This window comes from Thyridium curvatum (genome assembly GCF_004353045.1).
Source record: "Thyridium curvatum strain D216 chromosome Unknown NODE_37_length_373104_cov_81.786046, whole genome shotgun sequence".
In the NCBI taxonomy this organism is placed as follows: domain Eukaryota; kingdom Fungi; phylum Ascomycota; class Sordariomycetes; order Thyridiales; family Thyridiaceae; genus Thyridium; species Thyridium curvatum.
In genome coordinates, this window is record NW_022156792.1 from 45,437 (window position 1) to 62,021 (window position 16,585).

Sequence of the window (16,585 nt, forward strand, 5' to 3'; positions counted from 1 at the left end):
TGGAAGAGACCAGGAGGATGTATATATAAGTACGCGAGAGACGAACGATAAAGGAGTGATCCATCTGTCATGACTGCCTATCAATATGTGGGAGCCCATAATTATAGACCTAGGATACTCATTCTTCCAAATCGCCCATGCTGCTAGTATTGGCGAAAAAAAAGCTATCGTTGATGTCGTAGCTAGCAACCTGTTACCATTCCGCCTGCTCAGACAAAGGGGTATCTTCTTGCTCCCGATGAACTCGGAAGCTTCTGTCATGCATATGCCAAGACATATCTATATACAACAATGCGTACAGTGTACACGTACAAGGGACACTGGCGTCGTGAATGAGACACTGCTCCAGGCACGAGCGCCTCATATGATACAAGTAACGCAGTTAAAGCAACAAAGAACGAGGATTATGAGATACCGTAACAGTCGTCAGAAGTCCAGAGTAAAAAAGGGGGGGGGGAATCGGCGCCCTCCTTGCATGGCACAAAAAGTGTATCCAGGGTCAACCGCTAACACAAGTGAGGAAATGGCAATTGTAATAAATGACATAGCGAAGATGGGAAAAAAAAAGAGATACGGCTGTCAACCCGCGAATAGGCCCATATTCTGTAGGCAACTTAGCATGCCCGGTGCAAGATACCATGGCTAGGTCGACGCGCCGGCCGGTCGGCCGCCGGCACGATTTTCGAGATTTCTCTAGAAGCCCGAAGCTGCCTCGGTCAGCACGCTCAGCAGGCTGGCCGCTGCACCGCCAATGCCAACGGCCCCGAGGGTCTCCCCCCACTTCTTCTTGCCAGGCCGGTCTCGGTCTCGTTCGCGTTCGCGGTCACGCTCTTCTCGTCGGTGCCTGCTGCCGCGGAGGGGATATTCTCTTTCTCGATCGCGGTCCCGATCGCGGCGCCTCCTCCGGTCCCTTTCACGCTCGTTATCGCGGTCATAGTCACGGTCATAATCACGGTGCCTCTGGCGCCGCTCCCTATCCATCTCGTCTCTTGAACTGCGAGGGCTGCGCTCGCTCTCAGGAGGGATTTCGATGGGCCCATCACGATCAAAGCGCACGTGGTTTTCGTTCTTGTTCTTCAAGATGGGTTTGGGCTTCACAGTAGCCGAAGGAGAGGCTTTGTTCTCGCCATTGGGAGGTGACACGATGAAAGGGTAGACCTTAGTACCCTTCTGTTCTTCAGCAGGGCCCTTGTCGCCTTTGACCGACTTGGGGATATATTTGCCGCGGTCATATCGCCGCTTGACATCGCGCTCATCCTCTGATGAATCCGATTCATCCCACAATACATCTGACTCCGAGTCCGACGTTGATCCAGTGCGGTGGCGGGTTCGAGGCGCATGGGCAGACCTCGTCTGCTGTCGACCCGGACCGCGCATACGCATCCGACGGATCTCAGCGCTTCGGCGGGCAAACTCGGCGATGTCAGCCTTGGTCAGGACACCAAGCACGGCAACAAATTCCGGCCGGGCCTCGTAGCGCACGCCAGCCTGGGCAAGGACCTCGGTGCTGACCAGTGACCGCTTGATCTTGGTCCACTTGGCGTCGAGCGGGATGTCCCTCCCTTGTGAATCGGGAGCGAGGCGAGAGTACCGCGCCTGCTCGGGTGTGACGGCATGCCCGACACCGGGAAACGACGAGGGCAGGGGTTGTGGAACAACGGGAGAGCTGCCGTACGCCGGAGGAGGTGTCAGCGCCGCCGAGTACGCGGGAAGTGGCGGAACATAGCGGGGCGAGATGGAGAGATCCAGTGGAGGCGCGACCGGCGGAAGCAGGTGCGACTGCTTTGATGGAACGGGAGCCGGCAGGTATCGCTGGTTGGGCGAGGTGCCCGGCGAAGCTGTCGGCCCCGGGAGTAGGGGTTGAGGGGCCAAATGCATGGCGCCCATGCGCGCGGCGAGATGGTCTTGCTCCTGCTTGTCCAAGGTCAGAAGCTCCCAGGTGGAGATAAGGGCGAGCTGATGCGACGAGTCGGGGCCGTATTCATCGTCAGACGAAGTATACCGGTCGTAGGATAAGGCGGAGTCCTGGTTATACAGGCCCGGCGGCGGTGGCGGCGCGTGGGGCACGAGGTGCTGCTGCTGGAGCTGCCGATTCTGGTCACCTTGGGCGGGAAGGACGCGGCCCTGTTTGACGGATATGGCGTATTTCTCATTCTCAAAGGTTGGGTGCATCACCTCCTTGGGGCTGGTATCGCCGGTGGCGGGAGGGTGAGGCGAATAGGCGGACGGATGGACAGCGGCCGAAGGCAGGATGCCACGCACAGAGGGCGGCGGGCCGGTGCCATCCAGCATGCCATTGGAGTCCAAACCCCTCAAGTAGGCCCTGATGACCTCCTGTTGTTCATGTCAGTTGTTGCCGATGATATGCAGACGTGTCGCGTGCGAAGAGGAAAAGGGACGATCAGTGGAATGATTTCTCCCACCTTGTTCTGGCGCAGGACTTGGCCAGCAAAGCCTTCCTTCTCGAGTTCGTGGCAGAATTGTCGCCACAGATCTTCGTCGTCCTCGCCACCCCTCCTCGCCCGGCGGAAAAGGCGCCCGGCGACCTCGTCGACCTTGTCCTTGATCTTTTCCATCTGGTCGCCTGTGGTTGGCGGTGGCATGCGTTGCTTTGCGGGGTTGTGCAGCTGGACGGTGTCCAGGAACATTTCCAGGTTGGACCTCTGGTTTGCAAGCTTGGTACGTATCAGGGCAATCATGTCCTTGCCTTGGCCATCGGCCCCATCTTTGCTGGGGTGGTGGGAGGAGGAGGAGGAGGAGGAGAAGGGAGGAGGGGCAGGGTGATAGGGGGCAGGTCCGTTGCTGTTTCTAGCATCATCACTATGGCCAAATTTCTCAAAAATGGTGGAGAGCTGCTTCAGGGTAAAGTCACAGTCCTCGATGATGGGCGTCAGCTGCCTGGCGTAGACACTGGTTTCTTGCTGCTGCGTGTTCAGCAACGAGTCTGGGTCCTCGGCCTCGACGCGCAGATGTTTGAGTACTGTCTCCAGGTTTTTGACGACAGGCGCGACCTCTTCAAAATCCGGGCCCGATATCCGGGCGCGCTCGTGGAGCGAGTGCGCGGCATCCGCAACGACGCGGATCGAGGCGGCGGTTGTGCTCTCACTGGCCATGCCCATGTACTCCGGGGGCCAGCCGAGGCCGCGGCCAATATACCAAGAAAAGGGATGAAAAAGAAAAGAAGAAGCGCCTAGAATCGCCAACGGGGCCGATTTCGTACAACAGAGATGCCAAGGTCCGAAGGAACAAGAGGGAGCGAAAGTTGCGACCGACGGGCGGCCCAGCGGTTTCTCAGTCGGTACAGAATAGAGGATGGATGGTCTGAACGGCTGTAGCGCGAGTGCTCAGCTCGGCTACACGCACCAAGTAGCTGTCGACTCTCGGCTCTTTCTCAGAGGTCGGAGCGGGGAGAGCAGAGAGTACCTGGATCCTGTCGAGGTAGTTGAATCCAAGGCGCAGTCGGGTGTGGGCATCACCGAGGTTGAGGGGGGCAGGACAGTGATAGACAAGGCACAGACGGGGACCGATACAGAAGAAATGAAGGGCCGGTGGGGTATAGGAGGAAGATCAAGAATAATACGAAGAAGAAGGGATAGAAGAAGTAAGGAAGTCTAGGTACTTGAGCAACAAGGGAGGGTGTGTCAGTCAGAGCAGGTCGGAAGGGTGGGACAGGTTGGGAAGAAAGATGGATGTCATACGGACTGGATGGCCAAGATTGGTCACGTTGGCCAGCGCTGCCAGCTCTTTAGATGCTGCGAGCGACACTGTGAGGCTGGCTGGCGGCCCTCGCGACGACGAGTCCGGCTGCTTTGTGGACTCTTGAGCGAGCAAGCTGCAGGCCAAGTCAATCCACAAGGAAAGAAAGCCTTTGAGTGAGAGTGTCCGGGCTACCAGGCAGAGAGCTGAAAGAGGAAGCAAACGACACGGAACGCACAGAGAGAGAACAAGCAAGTTTGGGCGGGGCCTGGGCCTGGGCCTGGCTGGGCTGGGAATCTGGGATGGGTTTGCTGAGATGGGATAGGATAGGATAGGGTGGGAATGGAACGGGACAGGACTGCGACTCGATGTGACGATGTGACGATGTGACGGTGGTGGTCTGGTGCGTGTTGAGCGGAGGACGTTCCCGGCGATCGGCCACGTTTTTTTGACTGTTCCGTTGATTCTCGCTTCCATTCCCTTTTTATTCTAGGAGAAAGCAGACTTCACTGTCTCTCTCTCTCTCTCTCTCTCCAATGTACATTAGGTACCTATAGGCTAGGCAGAAAGTGGGCTTGCCAGGTCGCGCTTTCTTTCTTACTGCTTACTTCCTCCTTTTTTTTTCTCTCTCTCTCCCCCTTCTACTGGCCTGGCTACTACTGCTCTAAGCTCTTGCAAGCTCAAGTGCCTTCTACTCCGCAGCGCATTCTTGCTACTGTCATCATAAGGTAATGACTACTTGCAGAAGATTACCTACCTAGGTAGTAGGTAGGGAGGGAGGGACTGCGGGCCAGGATTGAATAGGATGGTCCCGGATGATCACCGAACTGGTACCATAACGGCCATTGCCGCCGCCGCCACCCCTCCAGCTTCGTCGGGCGGCGGCGCTAGGCCCAGGTTCAGTCTTGGTCTCGGGCAAACAAAATAAACCATGTCAAGTTTGATCAGTTCTCTCCCAGCTTGCATGCGAAACAGAGTTTACCGGGCGATGGATGGGACGAAACAACGGCGGAACGTGTAACTACAAGTAGATACGTTGGCGCCAACGCGGTGGTTCTCACAATCGTCTGGTCTTGGCTTTGGGAGGCACTGGGAGGGTTTCACGGGTGCATCCTTGGTGTCGATGGGGCCCGCTAGAAACCATCCATGATCCATGCCGGCCACACTTGGAGGGCTTCCCTGCCCAGTGACGTCTTTGAGCCCCGCGCGCCCGCAGTGGTGCGCTAATGCCTGGCTGGACCAGGTGCGAGAGATGGCAAGAATCGGGCGAATCGCAGACGTCTTCCCGCCCTGGCTGACCAATCAGCCTGGAAGGCAGACCAGAAACATCCAAAAAGGCAGACTGAGTTGAGGGAGATCGACAAGCAGAGGGAGAGCGACAAGCAGAGGGATCCCTGCCCGTGTCCGATCTCGAGTCGTTTCCCGCCCACGGGCATATGCAGTCAAGGGTCCAAAGTCTGCCAGTCTCCTCCGTACCTACCTAGTCTCAGTCTCCAGATGCAATCCTCGTTGCCATCATACACGCTCGTACATCGCATCAATGAGCGTGCAGCACGCTCGATCAACGATACTTTGCTTTATGCAAAGCAGGCCAGCCGTGGTGCCCCCCTCGCTGCGCCATCAGCCATGTTCTCCCTACGTCTAGGTACTTGTAGTACAAGTACCTAGGTAGGTATCTCCAAGCCAGTCGATGCCTCGCCCCTCCCTCCAGAACAGCCAGACCACTGCCGACTCCCCGTCTCGTATCACCATGAGGTCAGACAGAGCCTCGCGGATGGTTTGAGCCAGAGGGTCAGTTGCCCAGCTGGTCGACCAGATCGGCTTCCTTGTCGTCGGGATCGCTGGGGGGCTGTGTACGGGATCCCCCTCCAAGTACCTACATGGGCCTTGATGGGGCATCCTTGGCAGACCTATCAAGCTACTGTACGTATCTACTTGTACGTCCCGTATCTGTTCCACCCATGCAAATGACATGCTTCATGACACCCAACACCAACTACCTAACTTGCATCCACAGCCTCACACGCACTCCGACGCACACACACATACCTACCCAAAAATGCTCATCGATCTGACACTCTGCTCCTCTTCCGCGCTCTGGTGGCTGCCGCCGCTGGCATTCCAGCCCCGTAGGCAGCAGCACCGGGTGTCCTCATGTCCTCCCCGCCGCCAGCGTGGACAGCATGGCATACCCGCCTCCAGAGTGCCGTGACCAGCCCCATCCTGCACCGATTTCATGTTCTACCTGTAGGGTGTACCGCTAGTCATGCTGTGTGGTATGGGCTGATGTGCCTCTAGTTACCCCAACGCCGACGGGGATCCAACAGATCGGGGGCACCCCAGTCCGCCTTTCGAGCTGCCTCATGCACCTCTTATGCACAAGCTCATAGTCTGTCCCCCCTCCCTCTCGGTACCCTTAGCACACGCACATAGCCTACCCGTCCCAAGCTCGAGAGCCTCCAAGCTCCAAACTGCCGCCACGATTCGCATATCCGAAGCTCATTTATGTCGATGCCTGCTCCGTAAACCTATCGCATCCGCTACTTCTACCACTAGTAGTAATTAACTTCATGCTAGCACCGACCAGATACGTTTGACTGGCTAACCCGCTGCTACGCGTCTGCCAGCCAGCCCATCGAGAGGGTCCTGTTGGCGATGCTCTTTCCGACACTACCGTGGCAATAGCCTCCATCGATCTACCTGGAGACGCATGGAGTGACAGTGCTGTGCGCGACAAACTAGGAACACCAGTGCAAGAACAGGGCGACTGGTCTGCGATTCATCGCAAAAGCAGGATCCTGTTATTCTCTTCTTCTATGAAATAAGGCCCTCGATGGGGGAGCCACTGGGCGACATGTTGCCCATGTTATCGAGGCCCTTGGTTGGGAGAAAAGCCCCCGACCAAGCTCAGATCACGATCCTCTCGAGCGAGTAGGCCCCGACTTTCTGGCTCGTCAAATGGCCAAACTCTCTCTTGCTACGTCTGACCAGCTCTCCTCCAGATACTACCTTGTTCCGCGAAACGTTCTGGCTTGCCTTGAGTCCCAATGGCAGCATCTGCCAGCCTGGCTCTCGCGACCTCACAGCCGTAGTCGCATGCTTGAGGCTATCGGCCTGCGGGCGTGTGGCTGACGCTGACTGTACACTAGACCCATATCGAACAGCCTCATTCAGGATGCCCCGCAGATACACTGCTTCTTGTACCCCCTCGAGAGCAGCACTGACCTCGAGTTTGAGCGAGGCCAGGAAGTCGGCAGAATCGAGTTGCCCGCCGTTGCCGGCCGCTAGGATGGCGTCGTTGATCAGCCAGCCTCCTGCACCAACCGAATCGATACACCGGCACAAGAGATCAGCAAGAAGCCGGATGCTCCCGTCTGGAGGGGCTTCCGATTCATCATCCTCATCCCTTTGACTCAGATCCAGATATCTCGTGGTCCACCCATCCTTGACCAGCTCCATGCGCAAAACGTAGATCAGGGACAAGATCTCCTCCGGGCGGAAGTTCCGTCGGAGAGTCGCGATTGTTGACTGTGCAGGACAGCTTCCCAACTTGCCAAAGGCTACACTGAGCCCGCGCGCCCGAGTGCTCGACTCATCATCCAGGTAATACTCTGTCACCTGGATCTCCTGTTCCAGGCGGTCCAACTCCATGCCGAGTTCTTCTTTATTCCCCGCACCATCGCGGGCTGCATCGGACTCCTTCGGGTCGGATGTGGAGTTGGTGATGAGAGGTTTGGAGCCCATCTTGGTTGGATCTTGAACGAGCTCAAGACTGCGCATGATGAGTTTGATGGCAGTGAGAAGCTCGGACGATCCCAGTGTCGTAGCATGTAGCCAAGTCAACAGAAGGCCCATGGTGGGATCAATATCGGCAAGGAGCAGCGGCAGCTCTTCCCCCAGCACCGCATCGACATCGTCGACCCCTCGTAGTTCAACCCTGAACGCAGACCTCAGGTTGGCAGTGGAGAGATGACCAGCATCTGCCAGATAATTGACAACATTGCCTTCCGGGAGTTGGCACCTTAGATGGAGGCCACCGACCGTGCCCTCGACTTCATCGGTCCAGCTAAAGGCGCGGCCGATTGCGTACATGACCCAGCGACGGTCGGCTTCTGGGTACGCTGATCTCGACTTGGGCCACTGCCAGTCTGGCAGCTCAGAGTCATGCTCGCTCGTACCATTTGTGGCTGGCGCACCTTCCTTCTCCTCGAGCCCTCCGGTTGACGGGCTGCTCTTGGAGACTTTGATATCAAATTTGCGAGCCAGCAGACACTCAAAGTCTCTTAGATTGCCCGAGACCAGTAGCTCATCTGCCCTTTGCACATCCAGATTGAGCTGGGACCAGTACTCAGCAGATACAGACCCTGGGAGATACCTCGAGAAGGCTGTGTGTTTGGTTTCCGGGCCCAAGTGTCCTTTACCAGGCGGCTTACGGGGAGTTCCTCGGCCAATGGAGTCAATGAGCAGGCCCTCAGCTCGCCGCTTCTTGCTGCGATGCATTGGGGCCTCCAGTTGGACCGCTACTAGTGATGTGCCAATGATGGCAACTGCCATCTCCAGCTTTGGAAAGTAGGTAACTAGGTGACAAGTATGACGATGAGAACTCTCGGAAGTCTGAGGAGTATTGAACATGTCCAGTGGTGTGGAAGCCTGTACCGACTGGAAGACTGGATTCAAGACATCGAATGAGCGGTCCGAGGCAGCCAAGATAGATGACTTGGACAGGCGAATGAATGACTGGGCCCCAGGTAGCGAGAGCCTTCGCTCCACCCTTGGAACAGCCCTCGCAATGTCATAAGAGATCAACTCCTCGCCTCGAAGTTCCAATAGCGAGCTAGAGGCGATATCGACGCGATAGATTGACTTTGGTGCCAACCCAGCTGGGCCGTCGGCCTGGACCAGCGGCGCGATATGCGCTTGGGCCAGATGTTGCTGCTGGAAAGGGGGTGGTCCCCTGGCATTCGGTGAGACAGCCAGGACGCGCAGGTGCCTGCGCTCGACGTCGGTAACAGTGGCGGCGGTGATCAAGACTAGTACGTCCAGGCTTGAGAGATCAGGCTCGCTCTTGTCCAAGGCCGGACCCAGAACCTCTGTCCAACCCCCAAACAGCCCTTGCGCTGCATCAGTTGAGGCGAACAGTTGGGCAAAGTCCACCCGAAGGGACCCTTCTGAGGGCATCGAGTCCTGAAAGACGCTTTTTGCTGCTGGTGCCCATATTTCCTCCAGCGTTTCGGCATCCAAGCATAGGACAGAGCCCGCCGTCGTGACGGCGATCAAGTGGAACGGAACAACAGAATTCTGCAGCGCGGAATCGGAGGTTGTGTGTGAAGTCGTCGATAAGAGAACTATGTCTTGGCTCTTGGGCAGCGTTCTCGAGAAGGTTGTTGATACCGTCTTGCCGGACGTCTCGATGGAGTCCTTGAACAGAGATATCCTATGGCCGGGATCACGAGTCGATATGTATGTATAGCGAGATACATATTTGGAAGTAGAAGACCGCCAACGGATTGAGTAGGGAGGGCATGTAAAAGTCGACTGCGGAGGAATAGGGTAGGAAGTGATGAGGCGGGAGCTTTGAACCTGTTCGACTCGTCAGCAACAGCAGCAACAGCGGCAACGCGGCGTGCATTAAACCAACATCATATATGTTTGTGGCTTCCCCGTTGATGCCGACAGCCAGTTCCGACCTCCTTTTTCTCTTGGAGCCTTGCTGTTGTCCGTAAACGTCGCCAACCACATAGTTATCGCAAGACGACTCGATGGGACGTGGTAGGGCAGTCAGCACATAGGGCTTCTGGATGCGGAAGTTGGAAGCCATTGTGACAACTAGCTCCTGGAGCGGGCAGCCCCTTGTTCTCCCAAGTCCGTGTGCAAGATGTAGACGTGTATTGACGGTGAGAGCACTGCTTCGACGCTGGTGATAGACCTCTTGGGAGAAGAAGCCTTGCTTGCGCAGGTGCACTATGTAGTAAGGCTGGACTATCAACTATTTTTTTTTTCTTTGGTCCCCTTCCGTCTTTGGGTGGGCCAAGAACAGGTACCTACGTCGATGGTGAATGGTTGATAAGACGGGGTGGTGGGACCTGCGCCTCCGATAAGCTCGATAAGGAGAAATCACTGATGTGCCACTAAAGTTCTCTGGAGAACAGTGCCTAATAACACTCTGGAACCAGATCCTCAGGGATACACAGGCGTCATAGGCCCTAAAAGCCCGCCCCTCACCACCCCCGGCACCACACGCAGTCGCGCGAAACACTTAACACGGCCCCACCGTCACCCACTCTGCTCCCCGACGCGCTGACGCGACTCGATCTCCATCCGTTCATCCTGCTCGACTCACAGCGGGTAAAATACGGCTTGCCCATCTCTCCACAACCATCTCTCCGATATCATACTGGCCTTGCGGCTGTTGTATTGGAGCATTACGGTTACGTGTTCAGAAGCCGAATTGGGACAATGTTTGCATCTGCAGTCTGAGACACCTTGAGCGCTTGTTGCAACTCCCGGATACCGGGAGATCAGAACAAGCAAGGTACGGTGAAGCACAGCTTTCCAATCAATCCCTTCGTTAGACTTTGGCTCATTCTCATCACAGACAGTTCCCTCCTTCGATGGGCTCTGTGTCGATCGCCACAATGGTTAGTGAGGCCTTGGCGACACAACCACGAAAGCTACACCCTTTCTTCGTTACCCCAAAAGCTGCTCCCGTCACCCAACCCACTGCAGAGAGCTCCGCACAAGATGCTCAGGAAGGAAGCGCTCGACACGAGCCCGCCACTCAAGATCGGCCCCATGCCGCCTGTACCACGGACGAGCTAGGACCGGCCGCCAAGCGAAGGAAGACGAGCACCGGAGAAAGAGATGAGTCCCCAGAACCGGTTGGGAAGAAGCGACGTGGAAGGCCGAGGAAAGCAGATCTTCAGCCGTCTGGGCAGGCAATCACAGATCACTTGATCAACAGTGTCCCAGCGACCTTGACGGAAGGTTCCGGAACCAGTAAGGGCGCTTCGCTCTCGCCAGGAGATGATGCCGCCACTGCCATGACTCCTTTAAATCCTACTCCGGCTTCGACTTTGAACTTGGACCAACAGTCTCAGGCTGATGACAGCGTTGAGAAGTCATTTCCAACCCCGGGCCTAGGACCTCAAAAGATTTTGAAATTGAATCTCAAAACCGGGACGATAGGATCGCCCCCAAAACTTCGTCCCGACCAGAAAACCCTTAAAATCTCGTCAAAGTCGCGAGTAAGGGTCAAAGAGAGGCCCTCGCTCATCGCGGTAGTTCAATACGGTCAGGACGGTGTGTCTCGACGTCGCATCGGTGCAAAGATCGAGATGATCTTGAGCGGTCAGACCAACGGGTCGCCCGCCGTCCTCACCCCTAATATTGCCGAATCTGAGCCCTCCGGCCAGACCAACGCCCCCAACCCCCCCGGAAACCTGTCCAAGGAGACGCACCCGTTCTTCTTGGCCAAAGGAAAGACGCAAAAGTCTGCCGCGGAAGAAGATGTGGGTTTATCCACACAAGACACCAAAGTGAAGCCGGCATTGTCGACAGAGTCTAGAACGTTCACCTCGACGCCTTGCAGTCCAAAAAGGCGCAAAGCCCCAATGTACCCCTCGAAGATGCCACAGTTCGGTATAAGACATTCAGGCTTGAAAGTTCCCGGGTCTAGGTTGCCGGCATGGCCCTGGCAAGGCACGGTCCACGTTGGAGCGCGTGAGGCGCCCTTGCAATCTCTGCGAGAACTTCCTCTGGCAGCACGCAAGTCGAAAGGTAATGCAATCCGCGTCTCTTCCCACGAGTCAATCATGACTTTGGCAAGAAGTAGACTTGGGATCGGCCACATCCTCGCCTCCCTGAAAAGCACTCACTCGAATGATTTCGTACCCCCGCCTCCTGAACTACGACTACCGCACAAACATTTCGAAAGCGGGCCCCAGCTGCAGAAGCGCATAGCTTCCGAGATACCATTACGCCGTCCCTCTGTTCAAAGACTGTACGACTTGGTCGGCACCAGCCTCTCAGCTGCTGATCGCTCAGAGTGCGAGAGCTATAGTTGGAACCAGAAATATGCACCTGTCTGCGCTTCTGAAGTCATGCAATTAGGCAGAGAAGCATATCTACTGAGGGACTGGCTGCAAGCACTGACAGTTCAGTCTGTGGATACGGGCCAGGGTGTCAACCCGCCATCAGGGGGCGGCAAGTCGGGCAAGGGCGAGAAGCGGCCCAGGAAGAAGCGGAAGAGCAACAAACTCGATGGGTTTGTGGTCTCGAGTGATGAAGAAGAGGACGAACTGGTGGAAGTCTCTGATTCCGAACTCGACTGGAGTCCGAGTGGGCGTTACGGGCTGACGAAGAAGACGGTGATTCGCACGTCCAAGGGATCGAGAGACTCTACGCGTTTGACAAATGCTGTTGTCATGAGTGGACCTCACGGTTGTGGGAAAACTGCAGCAGTTTACGCGGTTGCCAAAGAACTGGGGTTTGAGGTGTTTGAGATCAATCCTAGCAGCCGTAGAAGCGGCAAGGATGTGCTCGAGAGGATCGGGGACATGACTAGAAACCACCTGGTGCAGCACCATCAATCTGTCAAGCCGGTTCAAGAACCTTCGGCGGTAGACGAAGAGGATATGGCCAGGGACATCCACTCGGGCCGGCAAGCTACCATGAACGCCTTCTTCAAGGCAAAGTCTGCGCCGTCGAAGAAGAAAGCCTCCAAATCAGAAATGGCTGCCGCCCAGCCAAGCGAACAGAAGAAGCCGCCCGCGCCTCACCAGAAACAGTCACTGATTCTGCTGGAGGAGGTCGATGTCCTCTACGAGGAGGACAGGCAGTTTTGGCAGACTGTCGTAGGTCTCATTGTGCAATCCAAGCGTCCAGTCATCATGACCTGCAACGATGAAACTTTGATCCCCCTCCAGACCTTGAATCTGCACGGCATCCTTCGATTCACCGCGCCACCAACAGAAATGGCAGTCGATTGCCTCCTTATGATCGCGGCGTGCGAAGGGCACGCGCTACGTCGCGAAGTTGTTCGATCTCTCTACGATTCGCGCCAGCATGACCTCCGTGCCTCCCTGACCGAACTCAATTATTGGTGTCAGCTTGGTGTTGGCGACCGCCGGGGTGGGTTTGAATGGTTCTTTCTGCGGTGGCCAAAAGGAGTAGATCTCGATGATGACGGTCATGTAATCCGTGTCATCAGTGAAGACACCTATCAAAAAGGCATGGGCTGGGTGGGGCATGATTGCACGTTTGGTGATGGCATTGTAAGGACCGCTGAAGAAGAACTCCTTGAGCAAACTCGGGATGCCTGGCAACTCGATGTGAGCCTTGGGCAAGATGTCGAGGCATTGCAATGCTGGTCGAGCAAGATCCGTGATAGGGTGGTCAGTCGCGCGGATCGAGCCGCCTGTCTGAAGGCATATGACGACTTTGCAGATGCGATGAGCGTGTCAGATGTCTCATCGGCCGATGTCTTTTTGCAGACTATTGATTCGACTGCCCCTGAGCTGTCCGACAAGACGCGCGACGACTACATCATCGGTCTGCAGCTATTGGAAAGCTCCCCCAGGTACACTCATAACTCGATGAAGAGCGCAATTGCGACATGCCTTCAGGCTTTAGCCCGACAGACTCTGTTGGAAGCGACGAGGTCGTTCGCAGGGTCTGGCCCCAGCCACCTGGCTGCCCTGGATGAACCTCATCTCGTCAACAATATCCATACAAAGCTTGCAGAGTCGATCGCCAGCCCGGACACGAGCATAAGCCGCATCGATATGTCCCTCGCCTTCGACCCTATTGCAGCAGTGGACCCCTCTCAGCCGACAGCTCATTTGGACCCGTCTATCTTTGACCGCACGATGGAGATTATCACAGTGGATGCTGCACCCTACGTGCGAAGCATCGTTGCTTATGACTCCCACTTACTGGAGCAGAGACTGAAGCTTAGCAATCTTCTCAGTCAAGGCGGAGGCGGCAACAAACGGATGAGAAAGACGAGGGCTGCTTACTCGGCCCTCGAAGGCGGCTCGAGGAGCACCACCAGGGCGGAGAGGTGGTTCAAAGCGGACTTGAATACTGTGCTTGTCCTGAAGACTGGCGGGAATAACTGGAGTACGATCCGCCGCGAGAGCAATCCCGAGGCAGGAGAAGAGGCCAAGACAGCAGGGCAAGCAGCTGGAGCGACCGACGATGATGCACCAGACCTGGGCCCTGGAACAGACGTGGAGGATGAGGTGGAATGAGACCTATGGGCTGTCAACCCGACAGCTCGAGCTCTTTGTATACAATCTATTACAGCCGCATAGCTACCTGATCACGAGTTTATTGAGGAGTAGCAATACAAGGTTGTAATCGTTCGCGTTTCGACCCGTGACCAACCCTTCAACAGCCGAGTCTGTCACGAGCCTTTCGACAGTCTTTGCTCCTCGCTTAGAACTGTGCTCCTGAATAGGTACCCCACGACTTCACCATCCACGGTCTGTATTTGGGTCGTATCGCTGCCTTCTATCAAACGGATCCTCGTCGAAGCTTGCCCGTCTCGGCCTCGGGCCCAGCGCGCCGGGTAGCGGCTGATCTTTCGGGAAGTACTTGGCACCCCTAGGCGCCGAGTCCTGCCGTCCCAGGGCCGACCCAGCAGCAAAATGATCTCTACCTCGACCCCAATCCCGGCTCACTTCGCTAGCGCCCGCGCTGCTTCGGTCATCCCTGTCGAGGTCTGCATACCGACGTCTCCCCCTGTGGTCATCCATGGGACCAGTGCGATAGTATCTTTCATCCACGGGGGCGCCTCTCCTGTCACCATCGCCTCCGTACCAGCTCCGCCGCATCATCTCCCGGCCGTCACGGGCAGGCGGCGGGAGGGCCCTGCTGCTCGACGGCCCGCCTGGGCGCTCCTGAATGTGGCGCCGGGGTTTCCGTTTGCGCTCAATCTTCTCTTCGATCTCCCACTCCTCCTTGTCGCCATAGGTGATGCCCTTTGGCCAAAACTTGTGAGCGGCATAGGTGGCGGCGGCGACACCCCCGAGAAACAGGAGCGAGGTCTTGACTGCCGATTCTTTCTTGCCACTACTGCCCTCAATCCCACCAGCCCTGCTGTCATGGCCGTCGCGGCTGTGACGAGAGGAAGTGTATGAGGAAGTAGAGCGGGAGCGGGAGCGGGAGCGATCGTGCGAGGGAGAGCGCGAATATGAATGGCGTGACCGCGCGGAAGGAGATGGGGAGATGTATCTCGGCATGGTCCTTGGGAAAACGGTACAAAATGGTTGGGATGTCTCTGGGAATTTCAACTGCCTGGAGGGACGATGTATTCCGCCAAGAAGTTCTATGTCGGGACGGCCCGCACCACGCGGGAACGCAACAGCAAAATCCAATAAAAGGCACAGCGACACAGCACTGCACAGCACTGCACAGAAACAACCTCGAAGCAAAGAAGTCAAGGGCGTTTTCTTGTTCAAACAATGTCCAAAGCGCCAGCGATGGCTAGGAATGTGTGACGTAGATAAGCTGAGGGAGCACCGAGCCACCCAGGGCTGTGGAGGACTTCGGTGTTGCTGCTACAGAAAGGTCAGATTGGGGCAAGTTGGCCTCCGGGTCGCGAAGATGCCGAGAGTCAGGGAGATAGGAGAGAAACAGGCGACAGTGGGCGCGATGAGGGATGGCATGGTATGACATTGTGGCACTCCAGGACGAGAATGCCCATTGGGTGCGCACAGCCGCCCAAAACGCCAGTCGTGGAGGCCAGACAGCGGTGAAACCATTCGGGGGCGGTGTGCCACTCCGGGCTCACTCTCCGCAAAGGCTTTGCTTATGACCTAGCACGACTGGAACAAGGCTTGCGGATGGTCGGGAGAAACGGCGTGAGGGTGACGACTCCCGAGCCCACCAGACCATCCTGGTACTCTCCTGTCCACACATTGCCATCTACCACTCTCCTGCCGAGGTCCAACGGCGTCACGTCACGTCATGACCCTAATAATGCCTCTCCAAGCGCAGCGAAGAGCCCAAGGTACCTAGATCAGGCGTCGTAGCGGCGCAGCCGGGCTGGCAGTGCAGGTATGCTACGGATACAAACCACCTAAGACAGTAGCCAGGCTGCCAGGCAGGCCTCTTCCTGTTGGCACAAGCAAGCTTGTCCTCTGTAAGGCCGTCTTGATGATCGACGGCGGGAAGTTCCAGACGAACAAGCTTTTGCTATCTCGTCTTGGCGCTGCATGGGTTAGGTTTGCATACAGCACACGCCAACGACTGCTTCGTCTCCCTGGGATGGTTGCGCTTGGACCATTGCACACCATATGGAACCCATTGCTGCGTGATGCCAGCCATTCGCCACAGGGGAGGGCGGTCCAGACTAGCCCTAGCTAGGTGCAAACGACCACACTTGTGCGGCCGATGGTGTTCTATCGACGTCTTCCGGATCATCAATAGGTCATCATCCATCCATTTATTAAGATCGTTTGAGCCACAGCGCCACCCACATGGCTTTTCAGAGCTTGGCAACCAAGCCATCAGGTCACCCCCAGCGTTTAATCTCGCTGCACTACTGGGAAATTGGAAATAGCATAGACGATGCAAGGCAGTGCTGATTTCCTGCTAGTCCCAGGCCGGCTACCGAGAGTTTGGATTTCTGGGGAACCAGCTACTAAGTATGGAAAGAAACAGCAGAGCTCTTCCTTCTACTTGTACTAGTTAGGCATTATTTAACCCGTGTTGCATCATTCCCAGCCTCTGCCAAGTGAACCTCTGGTCGTCTCATAGCCAGCTGAATGCACAACGTGACCTCTGCCCAGCCGTTTGGTTTCTTGGCTCACTACTCGCGAGGCTGAAAGGAGTAAGGCGTGTCCTTCAGCTCGGGCACTGCCCGTCCAAAGACTCAGACAACATG

General features: G+C 56.4%; 4 protein-coding genes across 4 annotated transcripts; 1 reads left to right on the forward strand and 3 right to left on the reverse strand.

Moving 5' to 3' along the window:
* Window positions 1–693: 693 nt before the first annotated feature.
* Window positions 694–3,119, reverse strand: E0L32_006455 (uncharacterized protein; the record flags this gene model as incomplete). The annotated part of the gene is made up of 2 exons (XM_031141089.1): window positions 694–2,334; window positions 2,424–3,119. 2 exons carry the CDS (start codon window positions 3,117–3,119, stop codon window positions 694–696), a joined length of 2,337 nt encoding a protein of 778 aa, XP_030994740.1.
* Window positions 3,120–6,603: 3,484 nt separating this feature from the next.
* E0L32_006456 (uncharacterized protein) lies at window positions 6,604–9,514 on the reverse strand (the record flags this gene model as incomplete). The annotated part of the gene is made up of 2 exons (XM_031141091.1): window positions 6,604–9,276; window positions 9,335–9,514. The coding sequence occupies 2 exons, from the start codon at window positions 9,512–9,514 to the stop codon at window positions 6,604–6,606; spliced, it is 2,853 nt and encodes a 950-aa protein (XP_030994741.1).
* Window positions 9,515–10,331: 817 nt separating this feature from the next.
* On the forward strand, window positions 10,332–13,946 carry E0L32_006457 (uncharacterized protein; the record flags this gene model as incomplete). The annotated part of the gene is made up of 1 exon (XM_031141092.1): window positions 10,332–13,946. One exon carries the CDS (start codon window positions 10,332–10,334, stop codon window positions 13,944–13,946), a length of 3,615 nt encoding a protein of 1,204 aa, XP_030994742.1.
* Window positions 13,947–14,168: 222 nt separating this feature from the next.
* E0L32_006458 (uncharacterized protein) lies at window positions 14,169–14,939 on the reverse strand (the record flags this gene model as incomplete). The annotated part of the gene is made up of 1 exon (XM_031141093.1): window positions 14,169–14,939. The coding sequence occupies one exon, from the start codon at window positions 14,937–14,939 to the stop codon at window positions 14,169–14,171; it is 771 nt and encodes a 256-aa protein (XP_030994743.1).
* Window positions 14,940–16,585: the final 1,646 nt, after the last annotated feature.